The sequence below is a fragment of the Hipposideros armiger genome, unplaced genomic scaffold (genome assembly GCF_001890085.2).
Source record: "Hipposideros armiger isolate ML-2016 unplaced genomic scaffold, ASM189008v1 scaffold_118, whole genome shotgun sequence".
NCBI lineage: Eukaryota > Metazoa > Chordata > Mammalia > Chiroptera > Hipposideridae > Hipposideros > Hipposideros armiger.
In genome coordinates, this window is record NW_017731468.1 from 878,534 (window position 1) to 890,696 (window position 12,163).

Below are 12,163 nucleotides of genomic sequence, written 5' to 3' on the forward strand. Positions count from 1 at the left end.
CTTTGTTTAAACAATAATGTTAGTTAGGATGCTGCTTTAAATGTTGTAACAGAAAGCCATAAATACAGTGGCTTAAATCAGGTAGAAGCAGCCCAAAGTAGATAAGGTGAGTTGACAGTGATGAGTCCCCAGGCCCTTCTGCCTTGTTGTTCTGTCCTCAACATGACTTCCACCTTACGTCCCAGATGGCCGCTCCAGCTCGCATCATCTTGTCCTTATTCAGCTAGCAGGAAGGAGAAACAGTAAAAAACCGGGAAGTGAAGGTCACACCTGTTTCCTAAGGTGTGACCTGAAAGTACACAGATACAACTTCCAATGGCATCCTATTAGTCAGAGCTTAATCACAAGTTACTCCCAAATTCAAGGGAGTCTGGGAAATGTAGTCTTTAGCTGGATGCCCACATGCCTAGCCAACAAATCTGAGATTCTGTTATTAAATTTAGAAGGAATATCTGATTATTGGGGACAGCGAGTATGATTTGCTGCCACAGTCTTTCCCCAAAAGATTTGTCTTTACCGAAGCTGTCAAATACACCAATGTTCCGATAACCTGATTTGCATCAGAAAAGACTCAAGGAACTTGCTTGCTGGTTATAGTGACTCCATATTACTGAAAGACAAGCCAGATTTTCTTCCCCGGGCTTGTTTATTTCTCCCTAGTTGGGATGGAAAAAACAATTTAAAACCTTTCTTCCCACTGTGACAAGAGCTAATTTGCAGATCCATTTTAGTGTATGTAGCTCATCTCTAATTCCATGTCAGCCCTGATGGCATCTTTTGAACTGCTGTACATTTTGTGCTTTCAGACCAGGGACTCAGTAACCCCCAAGCTGAAGCAGTGGGTTCAGTTGGTCGTCTCATCCTGTGGAGATCATCTTCCCACAGAGTCCAGGCTGGCCGCTGCCGAAATCCTCACCAGCACCACGCCATTTTTCCTCACCAACCCCCACCCCATTCTTGGTAAGTGCGCTGAGCGGGGAGATGTCCCTTGCACTGAATGAGCTAAAAGCATGAATAAATACTTCAGATTAAAAAAGAAGGGAAGATGAAAAATGACAGTGTGTACTTGACCTTTACATCTTTCGAATGTATTCCCCCCCTCTCTTCACTCCTACTCCAATCATTTTTTTTTCACCAACAGCCTCTTCAGTGGCCTCTTCTGTTTCTATCTTGTCCCCCACACCATTCTATTCTCCTTACACTTCCAAAAGCCTTTGTGGCCTTTCTGAAATACAGATCTGATCATTTCACTCCAGCCTTTGAGTGGGGTCCCCTTGCCTTCAGGATAAAATCTAAATACCCTTTAACAGGGTTCCTAGGGCTTTTCCTGTTCTGTGCCCTGCCTGCCCCTTCCTCCTCGTCAGCTGTCACTCCCCAACACGGGCCCTATGCGTCATCAGTAGGGAACAGTTTTATAAACATACTGCTGCTCGACTGACTTCTGTTTGTCTTTCAAGATGGCATAGCTGTCACCTCTTCCAGGAATCCTGTTGCAGTCGTCTTTGTTAGAAACGAATGTGTCAGTGTGAAGCTGTGGCTTTGAGGAAAAAGAAAGGAAGGGCTTGAAAGGCATTTAGGACGTTGAATCAACAGGACTCAGTGTGGAGGTTAATGTAAAAAGGAAGATTCAAGGATGGCACCCAGGCTTCTGGTTTAAGTGACTGCAAAGACTGTTGGTGCCTTTGTCACTGGACTTGGTCTTCAGTTTTAAGGCACCTTTGGGACATAATAGTAGAGACATTTTGAAGTCACATGGACGGACGGACGGAGCTTAGGTGGTTTCCAATCATGCTCTCTACCTTCCTGTCTCTTTCCTCACTGCCACCCCCTGCCCTTTAAGAATAGTAATTAGGAAAGACCGTCATGTCAGTGGTGTTTGAGAAAGCCAAGCTCTAGGAAATCCTAAGGAAGTGAAACAGCATAGGGGTTTTTGTTTTGTTTTAATTTTTAATGATTTTTGTAAATTGCGGTGTTTTGTTTTATTTTTAAAGATAGGGTTTAATGAAAGGAAAACCTGGGACCTAAAGCCACACCTCCATCCCCACCCTGTCCTCTCCTCCCGTCTTATCCCCATATTATAGTGCTGTGATTCTCTCTCCTCCATTACTGGAATTCTGTTTTTGTTCACCTCTTCCATGCCCACTCCCGGAGAGGAAACCATGGTTCCTGGGCCCAAGCAGTTTGCAGTGTAGTTCTAGAGAAAGGGTTTACAGAAACAAGGAGAGAATTGCTTTTGTAGATGATGCAATTTAGATGTGATGTGTTATTGGAGTTCAGACCAATGAAGCATCTCACTCAGGGAAACAAAATTGTCTTTGAGGTCCTTTTCATTTTCTCTTCTAAGTGACTTCCAGGCATTTTTCTTAAACCCAAAGGGGGACTGAAAGGGGAACCTTCTATGATTGTGATTTAATCTTTGGACCCAGGGGAATAAGAGCAAAGGTTTGTAAACTTTGGTGAAGCTTCTCCAGTGAGGGTAATATTTAGTAGCACATTTTTGGGGTGACTTTGGCTACTCTACCCCGAGCTCCTATCAGGCAAAATGTGTGTAGAATAACCTGGAATTCCTGAGTGAATCTGAGTCCTGGGCAAAAGCTGTTGGTTCATAATTGTTGGAGCTGGTTACAGCATCATAGGCAGTAAGGAAGGAGATCAGTGGTGGCTGATGGTTTACAAGAACATGAAGAATGGGAATGCAACTGAGAGACAAAGGACATAAAAGTGCATGGGGACAAATCAAGGACACAACAAAGTAATTAAAGGAAAAAGAAAAATTGAAATGGACTAAAGAGGGGAGATTGAGGATCACAAGGGCATACATGACCATGTTAAAGAGGAAAATATTAAGAAAGGAAAATATGAAACCCTAGAGAACAGTAGAATGGATAGATTCTGAAAGAATGAGTCAAATTTAAAGCCAGATTTATAACAGAAAAAAGAGACTGAAACCCCAGAGGGAGCCATTGCTGTTCTTGGTATGACTGAAGTATTGGTGACTCTGATACCAGGTTCTCCGTGGACAGATGAGGGAGAGGGTAGGCTAAGGAGAGCTCTTAGGACAGGGTTGGTTCCCCATTGAAGGCTAGGGATGATGGGAAGTGGTGGGCTTCCGTGGCCCTCCATCGTGACCCTCCACAAGCCTGGGCCCACCCCACCGGGTCAGCTTGTATCCTTTCCGTGAGGCCCTGCCCACCTCTCACCTCCCTCGTGAAGTCTGCCTTGGTTATGCCAGTCCGCTGTGATCTTTCCCTGTGCCGAGTCACAACCACACATTTCCAGCCCTGACTTCTCATCACCATGTGTTCTTGAGTTGATGTTCCTTTTAGGTGCTCAGGGGCAGATATCTTCTATTCCATCGTCCACAGCAGCGCCTAGCCCAGGGACGAGACAGGGTCCCTGCCCAGGGTTAATAGCAGTCAGGTAGTGGGCCCCACACAGATGTGGTGTATAGGCTGGTGCCTTTATCATGGTTCCTTACCCTTTTTCGATTCTTGCCCCCAAAGCATAATCTTGATTGAAACTTTGCTTTCAGAATTTATAAGCTCAAACAATCACTCATATCAACACTGGGCTCGTTTCCCCAAAGCACTCTTGATGCATATAATGTTTCATTCCTGAGAATTGTGAGTCATTGTGGACAGCTAGGCCCAGGGCCTTTGCCAAGATTTTTTTCTAGGGGTCCTTGTCTGGGGCTGGTTGCCTCCAGAAACCTGCACCCTCAAAAAAAATAAATGTCCAAATCTTCTCCCTTAGGGCCCTCTCTCTTCCAGTGTTGATCTGAATCTCAGCTCGTCCTTTCTTGTGATAACCCCCCAAAAAATGAATGGCCGCTGCTCATTAACTCCTGTTCTCCTCCGCCATGGATTTGAAGCGGTATTTGTATCTGCTTATAAATTGCATCCTAGGTAATTCGAATTCTTTTTGGTCTTCTTAGGACTGCAGGACACACTTGCTCTCTGGAGATGTGTCCTCACCCTCCTGCAGAGCGAGGAGCAAGCCATCAGAGACGCAGCCACGGAAACGGTGACAACCGCCATGTCACAAGAAAACACCTGCCTGTCAACAGGTACCTGCTTCGTTTTTATGCTTCTGCAGTGCCTCCTTGCTCTTGGACAGGGGTTGGCACGCTTCTTCTGTAAATGGCCAGAGAATAAGTACTTTAGGCTTTGTTGGCCATTCGGTCTCTGTCTCACCTCTGCCGTGTTAGTGGGAAGGCAGCCATACACAGCAGGTAAACAAGCGGCTGTGACTGTGTTCCAACAAACTTTATTTACAGAAACAGGCGGCTGCCCGCACTTGATCTGTTAGCCGTAAGTTTGCTGACCCCTGCTCTAGGACGTTATAGAGAAAAATGGTTTTCAAAGACAGACATCTAATACACGGTGCCTTTTGTTAGTTACATTGTCATCCGTGTAAAGTAAGGCCAAGTCTTGGTTATCTGTGTGGTTACAGAACCCAGGAATCGTAGATCCATCATTTAGTTCCTCCACGACTTTTTACACGTGAGAGAAACAGATGAGTGTAAGTCAAGTGTCCCCTCTTTGTGCCCTGGCTCCTCACTTGGTGGCAATGTGAACCCAGGAGGCAGGAGGGGAGCAGCCTAGGCGGGTAGCTCTGAGCTCATAGCCACTCAGCTGATGATGCATTGTTACAGCCCTGCGCTCTTGTTGTCTGTATGTGACGGCAAATGCTATGGAAGCAGAAGGGAACTGCTGGCCGTGGGTGGGAACTGGGCTGCTGGATGGAGAGACAGGTGGAGCAGAAGCGACGTAACACCTCTGGACAAATGGCCATCTGGGAGGGCAAGTGCTTTGGTGAACTTGGATTCCCTATACTTGGGGCTGGGTTTCAGCTGTCCAGAAGAGAAGCAAGAACAACACTTTGAGGCAAGGGGTCACAGACTGAGCAAAGAAGTTTGCCGGATAGCAGAATGGGAAGGGGAATAGCCAGGCGGTGTGTGTAACCAATACAGGGCCCCTCATCCCTGTGGCTATGGCTTTGGTCCCTGGAAGCTCCCCTTGGAATGTGTAAGCATCTCCGTTCCTCAGTCCTCTGTTGTCATGGTCTGGGTACTTTTCTCTGCATATGTAGAAAAGCTGGTTTTTAAATAATCTCTCAGTGATACTACTCTAGAGTAGATTTCACCAGAATCAGCTTTACCTCTCTGTGGGACAACTCACATTTATGCTGCAAGTGATGGGCAAGCAGCCTTCGCCTCCCCCCACCGCCATCCCAACCCGTCAGAGCTCCTGAATATCTAAAATTCTGCCATCAGTGGTTTCATTCCTTTTTCCAATTGTGCGTTTTCCGTAGAAGGACACACAGAGCACCCAGCGAGTGCTCAGGAAATATTGGGTAGAATATAAAACTCTCTAGACTTTTTAGGACCCTCTCCACCAAAGCTGGGGAAGATTATTTAATAGTGGAAATCCTAAGTGGGCTTCTTCCCTCATAATCTTTATAGTCTTTGCTCTACTACTTTTATTTCTTTCAGAATTCTTCCAAATTCATTTCTAGCAAAACTATGTTACCATGTTCTCTCTCCTTCCAGTTTGAATCTTTCTCAAGAAATACAAATCAGTGATTATATATTGAGTGCCCTTTGCATGTAAAATTCCGTATGTGAAAGCCTCTGAGGGAATAATAATGAAAAATGCTACTTGTCTATCTGTGTATTCCTCATCTTGGTCTGTGAAAAAGGATTCGAGGTGAAAAAGACAAGAATTCTATAACAACTAACTGTAGTATGTATGTTACCCTGGACTATATCCTTGTACTAGAGGGGTGAAAAGCCATATAGTAAATTGTGAGAATAACTGACAGCATTGAACTATTATCTATAGATTAAAATCAATGTTAAATGCTCTGAATTTGATGCTATACTGTGATTTTCTAAGAGAATATTATTGTTCTTAGGAAATCCACAACTAAAATATTAATGGATAAAGAGGCACAATGCCTACAAGTTACTCTAAAAATAGTGCAGGAAAAATAAAACCATGTATGCATAAAAATAGTAAACACAGATATGGAGTTGCTATAGTTGTATCTTTTCTGTATGCATGAAATTCTTCCAAAATAAAATGGGTTTTTTTAATCCAATTCCACAACTACAAAAAAAATCAACCTGGTATATATTGATAGACCATCTGACTGGTTTATCAACAATTCAGCCCCCAGTGTGACTCATATAACTTTCTCCTAAATTATATGAAAAGATTGACACCCCCCCCTTTTTCTTTACTCCTTTGAGTAAATTTTTGCATCCAAAAAAATCAAACTCAAGCCCTGTTCTTCAAGTTCAAAGGTCTCATCAACATAACATCCTTCACTGTGTGGGGACACTCACTCAGCACTTCCTTGGGTGTTTGTTCTTTGAGCTGCCTGATAGCAACGCTTACACAGAATTTCCATACTAACAGCTTGATTTTCTTAACCAAAAAATGTACATCTGTCTTCTTAAGGCTGAAAAGTAGCTGAGGACTGAGGATCAACCCCAATTTTCCGCTGTAGTCAGAAGTTTAGCCATAGTCAGAAGTTTAGCCAGCTGGTTTGTCAGAATAAGACTGTCTTGTGTGGACATCTTTCAAGGATATTAAGCAGCTGACGGCAACTTTTCACCTTCCTTCAGCATATAGGGATTTTGTAGAATATTCTACTGATGGTTTGCTCTTTGCCGTTCCAAGTTAGTTATCACCATTGAATCTTGAATACCTCGAAAATCTATGTCATTAATTTTTGTCCTCAAATCAGTGGTTTAATCAATGTCACAGGAAAATAGTATTTTTAAATTATGTTAATATTAAGATCTTCTTTAAGAAGGCTAAATATTGTTTTAAAAAATTAAATTAATTCTTTCCTGCTAAGTCAAAAATAAAACATGAGGACTCTTTAAGATCTCATCCTATACATGAGGGTGGGATGAGGACAGATTGCTTTGCGCTCATACTGTCCAACAGCCTGCTGGGGACATGGGGATGTGCGAGGCACATTTTGATTGGGGGGTGTAGGGAGGTTCCTGCGAGTGGAGCTAGCCCAAAGGAAGGAATAAATGGGACACACATGAGAGCATTCAACACAGAAGGAAAAGCCAGAGCCAGAACTTGGAGTTGGGGGCCACTTGGGAGCTGACGGGAGCAGCACGTGGACTCCTGTGGCCAGAACACAGGCGGAGGCCAGGGGAGTGGAGAAGGAGGTGAAGCTAGAAAGCCAGGGGCTCCCACCTGGGATGATTTTGAATGCCAAGCCGAGGACCTCCCTCTGTAGGTGAAGGAAGGCTGGAGTGGGTTTTAAACAAGGGAGTAATGTTGCCAGAAATGCATGTTTGAGAAGCTCATCTTAGCAGCAGTGTGTGAGATGGACCAGGGCTGGGGGTGAGTGAGGGAAATTTCACGGCAGGGAGGCCAACGGGGAGCTGACAGCGAAAGTCCTCCTTCGCTGCCATCAGTGGTGATGGGGTGGAGAGAGCATGGTGGGTAGACTCAACAGGATTTTGGAGCTGGTACTTGTGGAGGGAAGGAAGGTTCTAAACCGGTGAGGTATCCATGGGAAATACCTAGTTGTGCCTTTGGCACTGAGGTAGCAGTTGGCCTGTGGGGTTCTAGGAAGTGAAAGTGCCTGGCATCGGGAAAGGCACTTCGAGGCCCACAAGTCACTGTGATCAGGGACACAGCATTCCTTAGGCCTTGGAGCGATCAGCAATGGGAATGGAGAGGGCCAAGGGGAGGGGCTGTATCTGCTATGGGAAGAGAATGGACTGTCCAGCTCTGTGCTGCCTCCCGAGCTCACTGCACCACTGCCCTGGGAGCCCAGCACCCCTTCCCAGGGCCAGTTACTGGTCCCAGTGGACGCTGGCTAGAAACGATGGAAGAAGAGGCAGGCATTAAGCCAGTCATTCAGCCTTCATTGCCTTAGCGTGTCGCCTGCCCGCAGTTGGTTTTAGCTGTAGATGTGCGGTATGAGGTAGTGAGTGAGTCTGGAGGGCCCAGAGGAAACGATCCCGTGTTTAGAGCCCTCATGAAGATGGATTTGTCCTTCACCTTGTTTGCCTGCCGGGTTCTCCTGCTGTCCCCCTGTTCGTCCTTCACTCACATGGTCCCCTGGAAGGTGAAACTCAACCCAGGAGCAGCTCTGTGAGCGTCACCTGAGGCTCCCTCCGCTGTGGAAAAAGGACTTAAGGAAGCCCCAGCGGTGGGAGCCTCCCCACGTCTCCCCTCCCCATTCCGCTGTGCCAGTCAGAGAGCTCCCTCAGGAGCGGAAGAAATGGCATTTCCAAGGCGCAAGCAGAGGGAATGGAAATGGGCAGCTAGGTATGAAAGTGTGTGGGCGGGACTCAGGAGAGGCCCCATCTTGCTCCTTCTGCTCTGACTTGACTTCAAGCCTTGAAATGCTCTGGAAAGAGCCTAGTTTCAAGATCAGGAAACATTCGAGGCCGTCTGCTCTGTGGCTCCCACTTCTCTGGGCCCCCCCCTTTTCTACCTGAGCAGCTCACTCATGTCTGTCTTACACCCTGTATCAGTTCACATCAGATTTCATTTGAACAGGGGCTTCCATGTGAGGAAAAAACAACCTGGACAATATTGAAATTTAAATCACTAAATGTGAGTGATTCTCCAATTAGAGTTCTGCGTGAAAGCGACAGGGGGAGGAACCTGTAAAGGTACAAACTTTTAACAGGCTGCTTTTGAAGGCTAAAGGAAGAAAAAAAACACCCCCATTGAGAGAGCTAGAAGATGGCCAGAACTCAGCAATTTAGGGTTTATTCCATGGCCTTTCCTACCAGCGGGGTGTTTGAGGCCTCCCTTTTTGTAGACCCCTTTGTCTCCAAGGCAGGGTCTCTGGCAGGTTTAACTTGTTATGTTGCAGAGTCAGACTTGAGGACTCCAGGACAAAACGACAGGTGGCACAGACCTGAGGGGTCCCACAGGGATGGCTAGATCTGCAGGCCCCCAAGTGGCACCCCCACATGCTCACCTAGCAGAGGTGGGGGGTGGCTTCCGTGAGCTGGAGGAGTCAGGGAAGGGCAGGCTGGGGGCTGGCTTTCTGAACCCCCTCCTCCGGCTCCCTGCCCTCCCCAGCATGGGGTCTCCCTCCCCTCTCCTTGTTCTGTAGCTTCTCTCCAGGCAAGCCTAATTCAGGGGGCCTCCGCCCTTTCCCCAGTTGCATTTGTGAGATTCAGAAAACCGTTTGTGATACACAAGTAAGCAGTGGCTTTGGCGGATGCAGGATAAGAAAGAAAAGCCAATTAACGAGGAATTTTGAGGGGGTCCAAACTTCAAACCCATTGTCAGTTTATGTTCAAAAAGGAGGACTTCTTGGTAGAAACTTTTTTTTTTAAATTGGGGAACAGTGTGTTTTTCCTAGAACCCATCAGCTCCAAGTCAAGTCGTTGTCCTTCAATCTAGTGGTGGAGGGCGCAGCTCAGCTCCCAAGTCCAGTCGCCATTTTTAATCTAGTTGCGGGAGGCGCAGCCCACCATCCCATGAGGGAGTCGAACCGGCAGCCTTGTTCAGAGCACGTGCTCTAACCAACTGAGCCACCTGGCTGCCCTACAAACGTTTTTTTTAATTTGAGATATAATTGACGTATAAGGTAGAAATTTTCATACGAAAAAAATGTAAAAGACTTTTAAGAAAGAGGCGGACTGACAGACACTGAGAGAGAAAAGGAGGGAGGGAGGGAGAAGCAAGTGCCCCACTCTCACACATACGCACAGCTGGTGATTCTTTTTCTTGGAGGGCTGGCTCCAAGTACTCCTCTTACCTACAAAAAATCATGTAAAACTTCTGCTGATTCTGCCAAATACAAATGTTTAGTGGTGACATTAAATCCCACCTTCTCTGCAACACCCCAGCCCTCCCTCCAGGTTCTCCTTTTCCTCTGAATCCCTGCCGCATTTGGTTGTTGTATCACCCTAAATAGCCCTTGATTTTCTACTCTTTCATTATTGTCTTTTTCACTGCTTTAGTTGGTGTTATCTTCCCAGCTAGCCCATGGGCTTAGGTACACAGTGGGTGGTCATTTTGGGTTGATGGGCCGACCTTTCACCATAGGAGGCCACCTAACAGCAACTGTTTCAGTCAGTCCCAAATTCTCTAAAGAGATGAGGGTGCCCCTTGAAACCAGAAAGAGCTCCGAAACAGACAGACTAACCCTTCCTGCTGGAACCTGCTCAAGGGGCAATGGTTTTCCTTCCTTCCTGCAAGCTGAGTGACTCACTTTCTGGGGCTTGCAGGCTAAGAGTTGGCAGCCCTGTAGTATTTGTCCCTCCCTTACTCTTACCTCTCAGGTCCCAGTCTCAGGTTGCAGGGCCAGGGAGCCAGCTTGGGGCTGCAGCGGTCATGGCCCTGATTAACCGGGAGACACCGCAGGAGCCTCTGTTTGGCATGAGGACCCCTAAAGACTCTGGAATAATGATTAGCAGGGAGGTGGAACAGTGGAAACAGGACTGGGATGTAGAAAAATGGAGGCTTGGAGGTTAGAGAATGGGGCAGGAGGCAAGTGGCATCATGGGGCTGAGTTGAAACAGGGCAAGATGAAGAAGAAAAGACCCAACGCCTGCTCCATTTCCCCAAAAATGTATTCCTTCCCCCTTCACCCTTCCCCGCTCGCTCATATACACACATGCACCGTGGTCACCCACATAGCACCCGAGAGTACAAACACATCTCACATGCTCTGAGCCTTGAGCAAGCAGGCAGGGAGGCCAGGTCACTGTGACATTACAGAGTGGCTCCACAGTGACCGAGTCAGCAAAGCCCCAGGTCTGTGGGGCTCCGTGCTGAGTCACAGATGGTTCCACCCCTGCAGCCTCGAAAGCTGCTCACTGAGTCCTCCTCCCCACCTAGCCACACGCCCAATGGGACGCCCTGTGCTTTTCTCAATCCCTGCAGGTTCATGGGTTCAGGTCCTGGGAAAAGAGCTCTCTGAGTGTGGCCTCCCTCCTTCCTTTGCTTTCCAGTAGGTTCTTTCCTAATCTATTCAGAGTGTCTTTTCTGTTCTGTGGCACTAGAGTCTAGCCCCAGTCTCAGTTTTAGCTCTGCCTTTAAGCTTGGCGAGTGTTAATGTTGCATGCATAGACCAAGTCCCTTTTTTTGGAGAAGAATGACCCAAAAAGTTAAGAACCACTACACTAGAATGTACCCTCATACCTGTCTTCAAGTCTGATCCAAATTCCTCTTGGGACAAGCTAAACTTATTTGCCCCTCTATTTCTTTGTGCCTCTTTTTACATTCTAAATGTTTTTTTTTTTCACTTCTTCTCTCACATCTACCTAGGAGGTCCACAACTTTTTCTCTTACTATTTAAGTATGAGGCAAAAAGTGGTGACATCAAGCATATTCACTTATCTATTCATTCACCCATGTGTTCAAAAAAACACTTACAAATTGCCTGTCCACCAGGCTTGTTTTGTGTGGTGGTCCAAGCTGCCATCATCTCTCACCTGCACTTTTGCAAAATCCCCCAGCCTGGTCTTTCTGCCTCTGCCTTTGTCTGCCTGCATCCCATTGTCCATGTGGCTATGAAAGGGCACTTCTTAGGGAGCAGGTCCAATGATGCTGCCCTCCTGCTTAGAACTCTCTTTTGCCTTCCCTTCTTTCTCAGAATAAAACCCAACTCCTAAAGTAACACACAAAGCCCTACCCAGCCCCACCTGGCCTCTCTCGCTGACCTCATCTCCTGCTACAACATCTCCCTCTCTTTCTCTCCTGGAGCCACTCCAGCCTCTTTGAGGTTCTCCAACTTGCCAAGCTCATTGTAGCCTCAGGGCCTTTGCACTAGCTGCTCCATCCACTTGGAATGGCCTTCCCTGGTCCCATAGGGCTGGCTCCTTATCATTTCAATCTCAGCTTCAGTGTCATCTGCACAGAGAGCTTGCCTTGACCACCCAGTTTACAGTAATCACTCAATCATTTGCTATTCACTTCACCCCCTGGCTTAATTCTCTGCATAGTTCTTTCACTATCTTATCATTTTGCTTTTTATTTACCTTGTTGTTTGTCTCCATCCACCAGAACAAAAGTTCTAAGAGTTTAGGAATTTCGTCTGTTTGGTTTGCTGCTGTAGTCTTAGAACCTGGCACACAATAGATGCTCAACAAAAATCACTGTTGGATAACCAATTGAAGGAAGGAATGGAGGAATGTATCAATCACAGTAGATAA

General features: G+C 46.5%; 1 protein-coding gene across 1 annotated transcript in view; it reads left to right on the top strand.

Moving 5' to 3' along the window:
- THADA (THADA armadillo repeat containing) overlaps positions 1 to 12,163 on the top strand; it is a 323,536-nt gene that overhangs the window by 265,552 nt on the left and 45,821 nt on the right. The window contains exons 33-34 of the mRNA XM_019647913.1: positions 741 to 960; positions 3,935 to 4,066. Of these exons, the coding sequence (XP_019503458.1) occupies positions 741 to 960; positions 3,935 to 4,066 (352 nt within the window). The remainder of the gene's footprint in view (positions 1 to 740; positions 961 to 3,934; positions 4,067 to 12,163) is intronic.